This window comes from Rhincodon typus, chromosome 17 (assembly GCF_021869965.1).
Source record: "Rhincodon typus isolate 14 chromosome 17, sRhiTyp1.1, whole genome shotgun sequence".
Lineage (NCBI taxonomy): Eukaryota > Metazoa > Chordata > Chondrichthyes > Orectolobiformes > Rhincodontidae > Rhincodon > Rhincodon typus.
In genome coordinates this window covers 25,466,408-25,485,333 of record NC_063348.1, presented here as the reverse complement: position 1 = coordinate 25,485,333, position 18,926 = coordinate 25,466,408, and the positions used below count along the sequence as shown (strand labels likewise).

The 18,926-nt window shown below is 37.7% G+C and overlaps 1 protein-coding gene across 2 annotated transcripts in view; it reads right to left on the bottom strand.

Annotated features, from left to right (window-relative positions):
• The window catches only part of lrp5 (low density lipoprotein receptor-related protein 5), a 181,108-nt gene that overhangs the window by 75,526 nt on the left and 86,656 nt on the right, over window positions 1–18,926 (bottom strand). For both annotated transcript variants that reach the window (XM_048606985.1, XM_048606986.1), the window contains 2 exons: window positions 9,100–9,496; window positions 8,415–8,586 (listed from right to left, as the gene is read on the bottom strand). In XM_048606985.1, coding sequence (XP_048462942.1) covers window positions 8,415–8,586; window positions 9,100–9,496 — 569 coding nt within the window. The remainder of the gene's footprint in view (window positions 1–8,414; window positions 8,587–9,099; window positions 9,497–18,926) is intronic.

The following is an 18,926-nucleotide window of genomic DNA, read 5'->3' as shown; positions in this document are numbered from 1 at the left end:
TAAAACATTGATTATGTTTGAAGTTTCCACCATATTCTTTGTCATTTTTTAAAAAATTAATGCTGTCAAAAATGTATTCGGAGTAATGAAACTACACATGGGAGGAGCTAGATCATTGATGGTGCAATATAGGCTGTGTTACAGACAACAGGCTCAATGCTGGCAACAAATATATTTTAGAAATTACGATGACAACATTATTACCAGGACCATCATATTTTGGACAGAACCCTCTTTCCTTTCCAGGTCACCGTTTAAAATATGCAAAATAATCACAACAACTTTATTGGTAAGGTTCGATATGCAGCATTGATTTGAAGTCAACAGTGGTGACAATTATTATACGTTATTTATTATTTTATGAGATTCAACCTGATATACAAGTACAAACTTCTTTCACATTACAGGGAGGGTGGGGTGGATTTCACTTCGAGTGTTTCAAGTATTACTCACACCTAATAAACTTTATCTTTCCTTTTAACATCTGTTTAGATTGTGACAACATTCTACTGTAGGATTAAAAGAATATTGACCTCAAAGGACATCTCCATTTAAAAACTTAAAACTGCATTGATAATTGTCAGAAAGCAACCGAGGATTTAAAGAAAAAAGACCCTCGACAAAAAGCAACACACATACATGGTTATTTTTAAAACACTTCAAGAATCAAGTGCCAACAATTTAGCCTGATTTCCAAGATATGGTAGGAAAGATAAAAGATACTACCTTTGGAAGCAGACTAGAAACAAAGTTTCAATGTAAAGCTTGGAGAATGCTGAAGTTATCCCGTACTTATCTTTTTGTACATTAGGTTACACAGAAATGCATCTCTGGTTATTTCGTCATGCGGCTATTGGTACAAGGATCATCCTACAAACTCGGAAATAAGGCGGTGCACAGCTTGGAAAGAAATTTATGGCCATAGTCCTTTCTCAAGATTGAAAGAAGAAAAGATGTTCCAGGAATAATTTAGTTTGCCAGAAGGAACAAGGTTCTTTTCAGAATTCAGCTTTCAGAGGCACAAGGGTAGCTACACAGGGAGCCTGAGAGGAGAGCTACATGACTCAAAGTCTTCCATTTATAGTCATTCGGGCAGTGAATAGGCACATTCCAAATGCCACAAGGCATATTCAAGTCCTTTCAATCAACAAACCTGATGTTTATTTTATCTTTGACACTGAACACTATAAAGACATATAGCAAAAACACATATGTGTGTACTATCAATAATTATATTCACCAGTATTTTCAATCACGTTTATTCAGGTAATTTATTGGGAAAAAAATCGGTAAGAAAAATATTAACCTTAATTGTCTTTACTTGTCCAAGATTTTAACTTAATTTGTTAGATTTTGAATAAAATCAATACATTTCAGTGGCTTTGCAGTGCATCTATGAAAGGAATGGTGAAAGATTGTCAAATGGAAGTTCGAGTGTGAGACACTTCTGTTAAAAGGAATGTGTGGCAGACTTTGGGGATTCTCATACATCCCAATCAGGTCCCCATTATGTCTTTATTGTTAGAGTAGAAGGTGAGGGTCACCTCCCGTCAAGAAAAAGACAGCTTCCTTTCCCACAGAACCATGCCGGTCAATCAAAAACCCTGAAAGACGAGCCTCATTCTGCAACCATGATTGAGTACTAATGTCATTTAGATTCAACAAAAGCCCAAAAAGAAAAAAAAAAGTGCATTACTAACGTCATCCTCAGAAAAGACAGTTAAACAGAAACTGCTATTTTGTGAAGAAAGGATGGTGTAGGGGGTGGGAAAAAAAAGCAGATTTGTCAGCACTTTTAATGTTTAAAATAAACTTCTCCAATATTGCAACAACGTAACATGGTACTTGAAGTATTTTTAATCATGAATGTTTGACTTAGTGTGACTTGGTTGGTTTACTAATAGTTTTGTTCAATGCAAACAACCATTGAAGAATATTATTTAAAGCTCTTAAACACAGGGTGTTAAAAGTCAGATGTCTGTCCAAATCCATAAGCAAACATGCTTTAATCAGATCATTTTCCTTTTGATAATGTTGTGTAGCAATTTAATCAGAGTGCTGCATTTCCTTATGATTCTGAAAAAAAGCTTCAAAATGTTTGTTTTTGCCTTTCCGTCCACCAAGTCAACATAAGGTTTCCGTCCAGAGTGTACACAAGCAAGTAACTTACACAGAGGAAAATTAACTGCAGAGAGCTTCATACAGTGCAACATAGCTATTGCTCTATTTATAATTATACACCCAGAATGGCAGCTCATCCAGAATTGCAAAGTCAAAGGAAAACAGCTCAGCAGCAATTTAAGGTTTCCAAACTGCCCCTCCACCACCCCACCCCACCTCACCATTAATAGCAAGAATGGTGTTACTGTGCCAATAAAATTTCAAATCAAAAATGTAAATCATTTAGAAAAGTTACCTTATTGCACAAAATATAGATGATCACTCATGTAAAAGAAATTTTACCACAATTTACACAATTTTTCTGACCCATTATCCTCATATACAAGGTCATCTATATAAAACGGATAGATACTTCAGCATAGCCTTTTCATAAACAGGATTCCTCTTTTCAGTCTTGCAGAGTTTGTTATAAAGGGTGTTTATGTTTTCTTTTTGCACATCTAAATATAAAGTTCTTGAGAAATGGAAACTGCTATTACAAAAAACAAGTCTCTTGAAGACTGACAAAAGAGATAACCCTTTTCTATACAGGATTCAATGGTTGTTGAACCCCTGTTTGATGTCACCCCAATATTTACTTGGCTTTTGAAACAAACTTTCTTCTCACGACTCCTGTCTAAGGAAGACGGCCAACACCAGGATTGGGACAGAAAGATCTAGAAGACTGACAATGACAGACTGCTTCATAACTTCCAGGAGAAAGAGAATAATGCTCATAAAACCTTAGGAGGTCAAAGGTAGACTAGCAAAATTAAAGAACTAACTGTCCTAATTAACTCTTTCAAATCAATTTTAGACCAACAGAAAACCACAGTAGTTTATATTTTCATTTAAAGCTGAAACATGCTCCCTAATATTTATGTTTAACATTTGTACTTTTCCTATTTCAGTATCGATGTATTATAACTTAAATTAAGCAAGCATCATTCTTCTCAGGTAGCAGCCAGTACTACATTAAAGCAGAAAACAAGGTGGTGAGCATGTCTAAGAACAGGAATCCATTGTGCAGCAAACCATTCATCAAACTTTAAGACCAAGAAACAAATAATGGGGCTCCAGTGCAAATCACTTAACAATAACGTGAATTTGGCTTATTTGAACATTTTACTGTTGTCCTGAGGTGCTAGCCCACCTGGTAACAGCTGGAAGGTGGAGATGAGGGAGGAGATCAAAGAGTCATACTGAGATGGTGACTAAAGTTTAAAATGGAAGGTAAAATCTGAGCAACTCAGTCATGTTAAAATACTTAAATGAAAAATGCACCTCTTGGGTGAAGTTTGATCATCCCCTTCTGTTCTTGTTTGCTTTTTGAAGTGAAGATGGCCATGTCATCTTCAGGGGTGTTTGATAAGGTTCTTGTTGGTGCGTAGGTGGTTAAAGTTGATCTGCACTCAGAAGGTCCTATTGCAAGTAAGTCAAGATGTCTCGTATGATTGAATTTTGGATGATTTGGTGACTTGGGACTCCCCCATCATGTTTTCCCTCTGTGTCACTGATTTACACTTGGTTTTCAATGAGGAAACACCACTTCTTATTCAGCTGTGCCAGGTGCAACAATCCTGGGTTAGCTTCTCCTCGGCCTCAAAGTCAATATCAAAACTCCTGTTCAAAGTGCAAGTGGGCAGGTTTGAGTTCAGATTTGAGATTTTTTAACAACCCATCTGACACACCCTCTCCAGTTATTGGAGTTTACAACTCCCTGCCATGAACTGCCAAAGACATTGTTGGAACAGCAAAAGGAGATTGCAAAATGCCATCTATTCATGAGATTCTATGAAGTTAACCATTAATAAATACATCACAAGATCATGCTGGAAACATGGCTGTAAAGAACACAGCTAGATGGACAACTGATATGAGATTTACATACCCTTTTTTTAAATTTATGGGATGGGAGGGGTCACTGGAAAAATCAACAGTTATTGCCTAATATTAATTGCTCCCAAGAAGGTCGTAGCTGCAGTACACCTGGCATTGCTAGACCCGCAATGCTGAGGAAGGGAGTTCCAGGATTTTGACCCAGTAACAATGAAGGAACAGTGATATAACTCCAAGATGGTGTGTGAGGAGCTTTTAGGTGATGGTGTTCTCATGTATCTGCTACGCTTGTCCTTTTAGGTGGTAGAGGTTGAGAGTTTGGAAGGGGCAATGAAAAAAACCTTGGTGAGCTGCTTCTGTATCTTGTAGATAGTACACTCTGCTGCTGCTGTGTTGGTAGTGGAGGGAGTGAATAGCTAACCATGTAAATGGGGTGTTGATCTAAGCAATAAAAAACAAAGAACTGCGGATGCTGGAAATCTGAAACAAAAAAATTAATTGCTGACAAAGCTCAGCAGGGCTGGCAGCATGTGTGATAAGCAGAGTTAACGTTTCAAGTCCGGTGACTGTTCATCAGAACAGGTTGCAGTTAGGAAAAAGTTGTTGCGGGTGGGAGGGGGAGGTGAGCATACAGGTAGAGAAGGAGTCCAGAAAGAGCTATGAAAAGGGTAAAGGGTAAGCAATTGAGGATATCATTGATTGTAAGCCAGGACAGTGGAGAAGTTCATTAAGTGATAATTAGAGCTGAGAGTAGGAGAGAATGGGTAGGTTGTGCTGAAAGCAACCCATGTCATGATAGGAATGGCTGTGGGGTTGGGAGAAAACATGGAATGATGGAGTCTAGACAGAATATATTAGTGTGTGAACACAGTGGTGTGTTCAAGTGGCAGGCAACTGGAAGCTTTGAGTCATCATTATGAACAAAATGTAGGTATCTTGCAAAGTCTGCGTTTTGCCTCCCCAGTATAGAGAAGACCAATGTTGATTCAACTCGGCTGCTTTAACTAGGATGGCATAGTGTTTCTTTAGCGTTCCTGCAGCTGCACCATCGAGGCAAATGAGAGTATTCCATCACACTCCTGAATTGTGTCTTGTAGATGGTGAACTTTTCTATCAGTTTTCTCACTTTATCCCACTTCTATTGACAGCATTGACTCTAAGGCAGACGCCACAATATCTCTCTGCTTCCCTTTCGAAATGACAAACTGTAAATGTAGGCCCAGGCAACTAAGTCTTGGTATACCACCCATTAGAGAAGCACATCACTAAATTCAACTCTACCTACACTTGAAATTCATATACATTTGCCCAGCAGTGGATAATCTTCAAATGCAGATAGAACTCTGGTTGATTAGCTACTCCCTTACCAGTCTTGCTGCTGTCTTCTTGGTCAAAATGAATTACCTTAGTGAAGGCCATGAATCTAACCAGAGACTTGACTATTCATTCAATCTGAGAAATTTATTTCCAATGGACAAAGACCTGATGTGCGTTTTGAGGTGGAAATACAGTTCCAGAGAATGATGAATAACACTCACCAACTCTAGTTAATTCCTGAGTAAATTCATTTGCAGTGGCTAATTGAGCTATTGTTTTCTACAAATCTGCCTTGTCTTTGTTGGCTTTGACCTGATCGCCTGAAATGTTCCGGGTGAACGGACTTTAAACAAGGTAGCCTGCACAGGAATCATTCCAGCAGTGGCTAATACCTATGCTTCTTACAACACAAGATAACTCATTAGTTATCTCCAAGACAGCTGAAGCTTTTGTTTCCTTTTCTTAAAGGTTGCAGATGATGCAAGTACAATATGAACAAAATGGAGACATTACATGATGCTGTACACTTTCCCTTTGTCTACTCCTTGCATTATTATTATGCAGCAATGAAACTTATTAGAAGGGAAAAAAAATTTTGCTAGTAATGAGCTATGCAGAGTCAGTTATGACACAAAAACATTTTCTTTATCCCTGCTTCTGTACCTTAATCCATGTAAAACAAATCCAAATCTGCTATAAAGTATCTATTTGCATACAAATTCTATTTTGCTCAACTTGTAAATCATTCAGTTTACTCAAAGCATGTAAAATTTTAATATACCTTCATTTATCACATTTTTTTTCAGTCTCTGCCAATTCAAAGGTTTTTTTTAGTTGCAAACAATGTTACCACAGGGTGCCAAAGCTTTAAGGAAAGCCCTATATAGTCTGGTGTCACGAAAGGTTTGACAAGCTGTGCCAAATGGCTTCTTCAGAATGCAAGATTTTAATGAAGTGACTGGCTTCTTTGTGCTACAACTGAACAGCACAGATGCAAAGCATTCTGCCAGCAGAGAAATAATTGCTGGTTTTGCTGCATGAAATTTAACACATACTCATGCCTGCTATATAGCCCTACATTTAAATCTTCAATTCATAGCGAATTCTTCCAACAGCTTTAATATATTAAAATATATATTGAAACAATTTGTCAAGTAACATTCGAAGGAAGTGCCACCAGTGCAGTTACAAAGATGAAAACCTATACAACTCACTACAGCTGTCAACATTCCTCCCTCCCTCCCAAATTAAATTACATGGATGAAATGCATGTAGAATTTTAAGAAGTTAAGTATGCCACATGATTTAGTTCTAGAGGGCAAAAGTACCACAAGACCATAAAAATATTTTTTAATTGTGTGGTGCCCAATTATGCCAGCTGTGCAACATGCTGGTATGCTGGGTTGGGGGTGGGTGGGTTTCACTGAGTATTTCTACTCTTTGCTGTGTGTTTACATTGATCAACATTCCCATTAAGATATTTTCCAGTTGAGGCATAAAACTTAAGATAAAGATTTGCCTTCAATCAACATGATTTCACAGTCACAATTTTGTTAGCACTCTATCAACATATTAGAAAGAGCATTTTGATTGTGTCTTCTTATTTCATGATCAAGTTATGTCGCGTTAAATTTCTTTTTTGTCTCAATGGCCTCATACAAGGCAGTAGAAAGATAATGTAACAAATGCTGAGACTCCCGAATAGGTATGTATTTATCCTAACTACAATGTTCAGATAGTATGGATTATCATACATTTTTCAATATTAAATTCCACATAATACTCTCCTCAGATCTTTAGAATAGCAGAAGGAGAAATATAATGTGAATCTGGAAAGATAGTTTTCTTTAAAATAGGAAAGTAAAATTTAACCTTAAACTCCAGTTTCCACAAGCTTAACTTTAATAGTTTCTTCATTTTTGATGTTGTCCATGTAAGAAATAAATACGTATCGTACTCCATAGCTATGTATTTGGTAAATTGGCCATTAAGTGAAAGGTATAATTTTGAGAATACACACAAAATAGCATGGAAATATGGAACTATAAGCAGGAGATGTATTAAACAGAATAGTGGTATACTATATTGACCGGTAGAAAGACTTTCAACTTAGGGTAGATAAATCTCTAAAACTGACAGCAAAGATTGCTGAAGTGAGAAAAGCCAAATGAGGTGCTTGACTTGGTATTATTTCACCATGCCTTTACTGTCACTGTGTTAGAATCCTGGAACTTCCTCCTTACTACACTATGTTGATTCAACAAATTAAATAGATGACTCATTATCACTTTCTCAAGAGCAACTAGGTTTGAGCAAGAAATGATGATTTGTCAGCAATGCTTAAATTCCAAAACCAAATAATTTAAGAACTGCACACACAGTTTTCATAAAGGAATTAGATCAAATGCTTCATTTAGTAAAGACTATAATGATAAGAATGTGAGGTAGAAAACAATCAAGGGTGGTGAGATTATATTCTGAAACAGATGTAAACGTGCAAAGTGAATCAAATGATTATTTTCCATTCCCCTAGTGTTATGTTGCTAGGCTTTACAGTTTAATTAATGTGCAAGGTATTTTTGCACTGAAGTATCGAAGAAGTATCCAGTAATTAGAATGAAACAACTTTGAATGAAGATATATGAAAAAGACAACATCACAATTGATATTCTACCAGAACAGCAATGTTACAATCACTGTGCTAGCTCAAATTTGAATTGTGTAAATTATATAATCCTAAAAACAATACAAGGAAAAGGTAGGATAATTGTCCTCAACAAAATGTTTTAAATACCAATTAATTTAACAGTTTAAATTACATTTAGAGTGTGGTTTTTCTTATGTTATTAAGACATCATCACTTCCTGTATTGGTACCATTTTCACCTGTGGAGTTTGTGCCCCTACCTCTGCAGCTCATTTTTAATGCTGATATTAACCCCGAATGCCCTGTCAACTGAATGAAAAGTTGTTCCTGGCATTAAATACAATATTGCACACCGCTGCTTCATTCAAGGCTCCAAATGTATACCAAACACCTCGTGTTAGTTTATTCCAACTGTATCTGATTATCAGCTCAAGTTTCCTTTCAAAACTTACTTCAATTTTGTCTGTTTTGGCATCACCCCAGTAAAGTTTGCCTTCAGCATAGTCCAATGCCAAGCCATTGGGCCAACCCAGAGAGGTATTTACTAAAATTATTCGGTCAGAGCCATCCAGGTTTGCACGTTCCATCTTCGGATTTTCACCCCAATCTGTCCAGTACATGTAGCTGCAAGAATATTGATAAAATTAATTCTTTTTTTTGAGGCAAACTAAAAGCAACAACACAAATCACATTTGTTTCTACCTTTCTGTTTCATATTCTCTGATTCTCATCATCTGATTCTACCTCACTGTTTCAAATTCTCTGTCTCTGCCCCTCTGTTTCTCATCCACTGTTTCTCATCATTTGTTCCTGCCCCTCTGTTTCTCACGCTCAGTTTCTGCCCCACTGTTTCTCATCCTCTCTTTGCACCCCAATGTTTCTGCCCCTCTGTTTCTGCCGCTCTGTGTCTCATACTATGTTTCTCATTCACCATTTCTCATCCTCAATAATGATCCAGGCATTCTGATGACGCATTTTTGTCAATGGATCAACTTCTCAATAGATGGCATTCAAAAACAGCAAAACAATTTTATACTTGTATACTTTAAAACACTGCACACAAAAAAGCACTTATTTTGTTTTTATTCTGATGTAATATTTAAATTGTGTTTACACCAAAAACCTTTGCACACCTACCCAGTCACTGGATTAAGGACAATAGCTCGCGGTTCATCAAGACCTTCTGCTATCAGTATTTTTCTAGAGGTTCCATTAAGTCTGGTCACTTCAATGCGGTCAGTTCCTGTATCAGTCCAGTAAAGATTTCTTGCTATCCAATCAACAGCTATTCCATCTGGATGGTTAATTTCTGTAGTTACCAATGTCTGGGCCCCTGAGCCATCCAGTAATGCACGACGAATAGCTCTAACTTCATCATCCGTCCAGTAAATATATCCCTCCACTGGATCGTAGTCTATTGCTATTGTATGTCGAATATCATCAAGCTGAAGAATAATATCTGTGAAATCTGGCATGTCTAAGGAGATACGTCGTAGGTCGGTTCTTCTGGCAAGCAGCAAGACCTCTTCAGCACCTGTTGTAAAGGCAGAATAAACATTAATTCCAGGGTTGCCTTTAAACATTTATTACCTAAGTAAATAGATTAAAAAGACCTGATAGATATACACAGTCTTCAAGACTTGAAACTGGAGTTCCAATAATTCCAGATCATAATCTTTGCTCCCAAATGTTTGAAACAGCAGCTGCACATTCTACAATTAACAGAAAATTATTAATAATAGTTAATTTGGCTATAACCATTTACAACTCCGCTTGACGCATCTTTTGCATCTTCACTTACCTCTGCATTATCTCTTTTTTGCTTTGCAGCTTCCTTTAGTTTTGTCATTTAATTACTTTTCCCTTCTACCATTTCCCAGATATTCCTTTTTTAATCTTCTCCCCCAGCTTCCAACTTTTAGGAATGTATGAAACAGGAGCAGGAGTAGTCCATTTGGCTGCTCAAATCTACTTAACTATTCAGCTAGATAAAGACACAACTTTTACTCAATGCCATTTTCCAACAGTACCCTTTTTTTTAATGTCTTTAACATTTAGAAATCAATGCATTTGTTTTGAATATACTAAAGAGATTTCAGAACCTACAGAATTCCAAAAATTTCCCCACCCAGGTGAAACATCTTTCCTGCATCTATTCTGTGGAGCCCTATAAGCATTTTTATGCTTCAACTAGATCATCTCTCCTTCCTCTAACCTTTCGCGCACAGTATCCTCAATCTGTCCTCACAGAACAATCCTGCCGTCCGAACTTTTTTAATTCATTTGGGAATGTGGGCATTGCTGGCTGAGCCAACGTTTATTGCCCTTCAGCAACTGTTGTTGAGAAGGTGCCAGTGAAAAGCCTTCTTGTAGCTCTGAAGTCCATGTGGTATACCCACAATGCTGTTAGAGCGGGAGATTCAGGATTTTGATCCAGCAACACTGAAGGAACAGTGATATATTTCCAAGTCTGGCTTAGAGAGGAACTTGCATGTGGTGGTGTTCCAATGTAACTGCTGCCGTTATCCTTCTAGAAGGTGGTGGTCATGGGTTTGGAAGGTACTAAGTAAGGAGCCTTGGGGAATTTCTGCAGTGCATGTTGTAGATGGTACACACTGCTACTACTATTAAGGAAAGTCAATTTCACCTCCCCTACAGAATTCAGCTCTTTTATTCATGTTTGAACGAAGGCTAATAAGGTCAGGAGATGAGTGGCCCTGACGGAGCCTTGAGAAAATTATTGCTCAGCAAGTGCTGCTTGATAGCACTGTTGATAATCCCTTCCATCACTTTATTAATTATCGAGAGAATCATGATACAATAGTAATTGACTGGGTTGAGTTTGTTACTTGAATGTTCAGGACAAACCTGGGCAATTTTCCATATTGCCAGACAGATGCTAGGCCATAGGTGCATTGAAACAGCTTGGCTAGAGGTGTGGTAAGTTCTGGAACATAAGTCTTCAGCATTATTGCTGGAATTATGTCAGGATCCAAAGACTTTGCAGTATCTAGTGTCTCCAACTGTTTCTTGAGATCACGTGGAGTGAATTGAATTGGCTGAAGACGGGTATCTGTAATGCTGTGGAGCTGAGGAAGAGGCCAAGATAGATCCTTCGCTCAGCCCTTCTGGCTGGAGATTATGTAAATGTGTCTTTTGCACTGATGTGCTGGGCTCTCCAATCATTGATGATGGGATATTTGAGGAACCTCCATCTCCAGTGAATTGTTCACTTATCCACCAGATTCATGACTGGATGTGGCAGGAGTGCATAGCTCAGATCTGATAATTTGGTTGTTAAATTGCTTAGCTCTGTGTAACACTTGCTGCTTATGCAGTCGGGCATGCAAGTTGCCCATGTTGTTGACACAATGGACACCTCATATTTTGGTATGCCTGGTGCTGGTCCTGACTTGTCTACCTGCACTCTTATTGAACCACAGGTGATCCCCTGGCCTGATGATAATGGTGCATTTGGGGATCTACTGGACCTTGAGGTTACATGAGATCACATTTAAATCTAAATCTGCTGCTACTGATGGCTCACAATGCCTCAAGGGTTGCTATCTTGAATTCATAGATCTGTTTGATATCTGTCCCATGTAGCACAGTGGTACGGCCACACAACACAATAGAGGGCGTCTGAAATGTTAAGATGGGTTTCATCTCCACAAGCACTGTGCAGTGGTCACTATTACTGATACTGTCATGGACAGACACATCTGCAACTGGTAGCTTGATGAGGATGAGGTCAAGTATATTTTTCGCTCTTGACAATTCCCTCACCACATGCTGCAGACTCAGTCTAGCAGTTGTCTCCTCTTGGACTCAGTTAGCTTGGTCAGTAGTGGCGCTGCCAAGCCACACCTGAAGTCACGGACACTGAAGCCCCCATTCTGGAGTACATTCTGTTCCCTTGCCATCCTCAATGCTACCTCTAAGTGGTATTCAAAATGGAGGAATCTAGTGTCATCACCAATTGTGGAACTAGCACATTTGGTCCCTACACCCAATTCATTGATAATGCTTGTGAAGAGCAAGGTTCCACTGGGGCTGTGTGAGATCTTAGGCCTCAACTCACAAATGTATCAAGATTGTCAAGCTGCAATATTTGCAAGATCATATTGCCTCATTTCACTTCCCCTGTGATGAAGTCATTCCTGCAGCCTGGGCTAAAGGCTTTGCTAATATGGCTGGCTCCTCCCAGGTGCGGGGCACTATACACTGTACACATATCCTGTTGGGAGCACCATGTCAAATACGACTGACTTCATCAATAGAAAAGGGCTCCATTTGGTCAAAGTGCTAGTCATCTGTGATCACCGCTACTACATCTTGGATGTCTGTGCCAGGTACTCTGGGAACCGTCATGATACCTGGATTATTGAGAACTGCTTCATTTGAAGGGTGGATGCCTTTTACAAGGATGGCTACTGGGCCAGAAAAACCAACCTCAGAAACCATGGTGCAAATAGCTCTAATAAAAACCAAAAGAATTGCGGATGCTGTAAATCAGGAACAAAAACAAAGTTGCTAGAAAAGCTCAGCAGGTCTGGCAGCATCTGTGTCACAGACTGACACTAAGAGTAGACACAATGCTGCCCATTCTTTATTAGGGCCACTGTGAAGCAGACAACATGCCTCCTGAAGATAAGGTCCTGATGCTTGGATTGGTCTCAGGATATTGTGGAGGGGAGGAGGATGTCCTTGCGGTACCGTCCAGACTGAGTGCGCCATATAATCCTTGCATGGTGTGCCCTACAAAACTGAAGCAAACAAAGAGGGAATGTGATGGACTCTGAAAAGCAGGGACAGTAGTTGCAGTCTTCACAGGAGGGACACCACCATCATCATAATGGAACAGTACAACAAAATGCACAACAAGCCTATTAGGACTTTGTTGGACAGTTTCAATAGTTCTGATGAAAAGTCACTTGAATTGTTAACTCTGCTTTCTTCCCAGATGCTGTCAGACCTGCTGAGCTTGTCCAGCATTTTCTGTTTTTGTTCCAATAGATCTGAATTGGGTGAAGTGAATATTCATTGACTGTAAATTTGTTGTTGCTCAAAAGGCAAGCAGCCCTAGTTTAGTCCCAGAGGCAAATGCAGTTTTTTTTGTATGTTCTTTCTTTACTTTTCATGCTGTCCAATGAAAGTTATCAGTAACAACTGTTTGAGGGCTTTACAACTTGTTTGTCAGCAAGAAAGCACAAGGGCAGCATGAAAGAGATATGGTGCATCTTTAATTTGGTGAGTCATGGAGAACTGAGAGAGGTAACTCAGTAGAACTCTCAGGGAGAAACCCTGCATGAAATTCCAAAAATTAACATTTATTGACAATTTTTGATAACATTCAGGCCACAGTTTTTGATATACTTTGCCAAGGCTTATTCAACAGTTTGTAATTTTGTCAGATTGAAATCGGTGATCTATCTTGTTTTCTTAACGTACTGAGATTCCTTTCATAAATGAAGCTCAACTGCCAAAATGTTTTGTTTGAATGTATCGTTTCAAAAAATAACATTTGCCCAAAACGTTTTATCAGGAGTAAACTACCTATTTTAAACCTGTAATACTTTTGTGCCTGGACATTTCACACATCAGCTTGAACATACATTCTCCATACCCATGTCTAGCATTCTTTCATCTTGACAATTATTTATTTCATTGGAAAAAGATTAAAGTGACTTTTTCTGGCAACATTTTTTCAGTTGAATGCTCTATTAGCTAGCTGGAGGCATTGAGGGGATTTTGAAAAATTGCAAAACACAAGAACACTTGATGGTAATGCAATGGACTCACTCCGATGTGAAACAGTGATAATTCACCCACCTTTATTATTATTAACTGGTTTTAAAAGTGCCATTTCTCAAAGCATGCTTTCATTGTGAAAATGAGCAAATAGGCAACTAAAAAGCATCTTTCAAGATCTCAGAATGTACCAAACCATTTTCAGAGCCAACAAAATTCTGATACAAAATGCAGTCACCGTTGCAATGTTGGAAAACAAAGCAGCCAATAAATGCTCAACAAGCCACATGAACATCAATGAAATGATTAGATAATCTATCACTACTACTAGGATATGGCTGCAATTTATCATGGGTTTTCTCCAATTGAACCATACAGTACTGGTTAAAATGTGCAATACAGTAAAATATAGATATATTTTAAAAGCACATAGTTCTAAACATTATTTATGTAGACAACAACCAGAAAAAAAAGAGTAATTTTAAGACAGTGTTAAGAGATTGAACATTCCAAGCAAAAGCAGTGGCATATAGCTTAGTGATCATCACAAAAATAAAGCAACCCAGTTGTGGATTTCCAATGTGATGAAACCAGGAAAAAGAAGATTTTATTTATAATCTGAACTCAGAAATTAAATCACAGCCTCTGTGCATTCTACCTCTCTATATATTTCCACCAATGGAATTTGACATGGAAACGGTGGTTTGTTTTAAGGTTACATTGATGAGTTATATGATCTCATATGAAGGGATTACTACAGGTTTCCTGAGAAAACAAATGGCTATGCATAATCAGAAAAATGTCAGACGCAGCGCAAATGTTTTAATCATACAAGCAAAATAAAAGGCTACCTGTCTTGGTTGCAGGAGACATTTAGACTGCAATTTCGAATCAAAGACTAGTAAAAGAAGCTCACTTTCAAGCTTGTCAAAATTGTGTTTATATTGCTTGGCTCCTGACTGGCTGGAAATCTAACTGTCCTGTTTAGGAGATGTATTGATGATACAAAAATTACACAATACTCTTTCCTGATAGTTAGAAATTTAAATGGAGCCAAAGAGCAAAACTCTACTCTTCACCATAGTTTTTAATCAAGGTCAAAAAGGTTCAAGAAGGTACTAGACTATTAGACTTTAGACATTGCTAACAGTTTAAAACCTTTTAATTAACAGCACTTCAGACTTATTTTTCTTAAAAAGACATATTCTAACACTCTTAAAAGTAATACAAAAGGCATAACAAAACTCGACACTAAATTGCTTTTCTCTCAACACTAAATACTTGATAGCTATATAAACATGCTTCCAATTTCCATGTAAATTATTTCTTTCATTTATACCTCTTCCTGTTAAATGATTGTAATAACATACTGATGCATTTGTATGAACTCTTCAATATTACTTTTACAAAAGTTATTAAAAGGCTAGTGCCTTTCATGGAATATTTTTGTGTGAATATGTACTTCAGAAATGATGCACAGCATGAATTCAAGTCACAACCTGCCACTGATACTCAATTTCTCTAGGTAACAGAAAGGGTCGGCAAATTGTTCCCAAGCTCCTGACAAAGGGTCTCCTTAGGTGGGTACAAGAAAAGGAACAAGAGCAGCATGTGAAATTAGGTCACCAAACTTACCCCTTCGCTTCTCGGTGAATATTTAGCCTCTGTTCAGCATTAACTTGTGATGATTCAGCTTCATCAGGCGCTTAACATAAATTGAAATCGTCCGTGTGAATCAATAATCTCACCACCCACCCATTATTCAATGAGTTGGAACTATGTCAGTCTGCCTTTTATGTCAAGTGACTTAATTATGAATACAATCGTTCATTTGTAATAAGGCAATTATTCCTATCATTCAACTAAGGTATCCAAATAAACTTTATCTTTAACTTACCTGGGAAAAATGGATTCCTATCCAGACGTCATTTAAGTTCCAATCAATTGTTACCCTATAGAGGGTACTCAGTGACTCGTAGTGTTCCATAGGGATTCATACTGGGAGCTCTGTTGTTTATGGTTTATATAAATAACTTGGATGAAAACGTAGATGGGTGGGTTAGTAAGTCTGTGGACAACACAAAGGAAGAATTGTGGACAGTGTAGAAGTTTGTCAAAGGATACAGTAGAATATTGATCAGTTGCAGACATGGGATGAGAAATGGGAAATGGAATTTAATCAGGGCAAATGTGTGAGGTGTTGCACTTCGGGAGGTCAAATGTTAAGGGAAATTATACAATTAATGGCACGACCCTTAACAGCATTGATGTACAGAGCGATCTTGGCGTCCTAGTCCATAGCTCCCTGAGAGTGGCCACTGAAGTAGATAGGGTGATAAAGGAGTACAAGAGTCAGGATGACATGTTGCAGCTTTATAAGACTTTGGTTAGGCATTAAGTTCTGTTCGCCACAGTACAGGAAGGATGTGGAGGCTTTGGAGAGGGTGCAGAAGAGATTTACCAGGATGATGCCTGGATTAGAAGGTATGAGCTATAAGGAGACGCTGGACAAACTAGGGTTGTTTTCTGTGGAGCAGCAGAGGCTGAGGGGAGATCTGATTGAAGTTTATAAAATTATGAGAGGCGTAGATAGGGTTGATGGTCGGAATATTATTCCTCGAGTTGAAATGTCTGACACCAGCGGGCATGCATTTAAGGTAAGATGGTGATTTTGTTTTACATAGAGAATGGTAGGTGCCTGGAACACACTGATGAAGGCAGATACCACAGGGGCGTTTAAGGGGCTTTTAGATAGGCACATGAATAAGCAAGGAATGGAGGGATATGGACAAAGAGCAGGCAGAAGGGATTAGTTCAATTTGGCGTTATGTTCAGCACAACATCACAGGCTGAAGGGCCTGTTCCTGTGCTGTACTCTTCTACGTTTTATATAGAAGTGTATTTTCACCAACTTGGCTGATGTATGGCAATATAATTACGGAAAGGGAAACTGGTGCTCAATGAATTGAAGTGATTGAAGTAAGGACTGAGGAAAAACAACTGAAACTAAATACCTTTCACTCAATCTTTAAAATAGCTGAATGGATCATTTTGAAGTATAATCTAGGATGTTTTGCACACTGTCTAACAAAGGGATTATTAAGGTGAAAATCCATGAGAAATTACGATTTATGTCTTCTAATAAAGTTGTTGCAAATTTAAAGCATAATCTTTATATTGGAACAGAAACTTAAATTTCCAAAATTAATAGCTTGAACAAGCCATGTATCACCAACAGAAATTATAAATTCTTGCATGTAACATTGAAGTTCAGTTACAAACAACAAATTTTATACTTTGGAAAGTTAATTTTTAAAAATTAGAACTGTACTTTAGTATCGGCTAACAGAAAAACTTAAAATGTATTGCTGAGCCTCCTCAACCAACTGAGATATTTATTTTGTTGTTTAATTCTTCAATAAAATCAAATTAAAAAAAAGTCCTCAACACATTTTCATGCAATGGCATGGGAGTGGTCAATACAGAAACTCAAAGTTCAAGATTCAGTACTGCATCAACTTCAAATTGAATTCGAGATTTTAGTACCAACACAGGTCAACAAAGATAACTTAAAATACTTCCTGGAGTCTTTAAATGTATTAGAATATACACAACCAACACCACTTTACATTTTTAGATAATAATTTAAATAATTTTATATTTTCAAAACATAAGATTCCTTAGATAATTATCCACGTCTAAAATTGACAGAGGAAAATAAAGAGCCATTTGTGCAACAGAAAAGTATTATTTCAAATGCTGTGATGGATAATATTCAAGATAAGAAACCTTTCTGGAACTCCTCATATTTTGAAAGTGACACAATGCTCATTTTTTGTTTTTTTTTACTTGATTGCTTTTAAAAGTACATTTTACTTGATAGACTGGATAGTTCAATGTAAATCAATGTAAGCTGCCCACTTTATTTTAATTTTTTTTAAATTATTGATTCAGGCTGCCTTATTAAAGTCATGCTCCAGTGCTGAAATGCCAGTTAAATTATATTTGTAAAATTTCCATCAAGGCTGACAAGAAAAATAGGAGAACTTCCCACATGTTGACAAAGTTTTTTTTGTCCTCCTCTGCATCACTTCACATTTGACAGGTGACAAAACCGTTTATAATATAGTAACAAATGTGCCAATTTATCAACCTAATGCAAACAAATGTAAAACGCAGTCTCAGTTCTCTCAAGCATTGCCACAGCTCCTTACTATTCCTGCCCCGTTTGTCTATCTGCTAATCAGATTAGCACAATGTAGCATTGTTTCATCCAAATTCTTAGTCAACACCGCTGGGAACTCTTGTCCTTTCCACTCACTAACTGTGTTATGAAATAGGCCTTGAACAACATGGTTCCAAAGCTATTCTTCCTGTCATTTAAATGCAGGGAAAAAAAAAGTCAACATTGTAATACTTACTGACTGAATGGAACTAATTTCCATCATTTATATGTGCTATGCTTGGACCTGATGCGATGCGTGCACTGAGGACGGGTTGTTTATTTTACAATCTGTGCTTTAGTTTTAACTTACAACTAATGTGCCAGGAAGCTGTTAAGGTTACAGAGTGAATGCACAATGTTGGCACTTATCATTAGGCAAGCTAAGTGTTTCAAGACTGTGGATGCATCAATGAATTTGAGTCTTAACAACCACCATTCATTATAGTGAATGCTTGTTTTCAAACAATGTTGATCTCTTGTTAAGATATTTAACTCACAAATTGAAGGAACATGCAATGTTTTGAACCTAAAACACAAGAACTGTTGCAATCACAAGATTTCTTTTTCTATAGGAAGGTGAGAACAACATATCTTGAGATAAAGGTGAGAAAATAATATTTTTCCTTCAATTTTTGTATACCTCCAATACCCTGCAATTGAACTGCTTCAATTTTTCACCAATTCTGGTTTATATCTAGTTACATAAACATAGGACAAAAACAGAGAATGTTGGAGAAACTCAGCAGGTCTGGTAGCATCTGTGGAGAGAGAAACATACATAACATTCCAAGTCCAGTTCTTCTGAAGAAGTCATATTGGACTGGGATCATTAACTAGTTTCCCTCTCTGCCATAGTGGGATTCAAACCCGAGTCCCCAGAACATGAGATAGTAGGAACTGCAGATGCTGGAGAATCTGAGATAACAAGGTGTAGAGCTGGATGAACACAGCAGGCCGAGCAGCATCAGAGGAGCAGGAAGGCTGACGG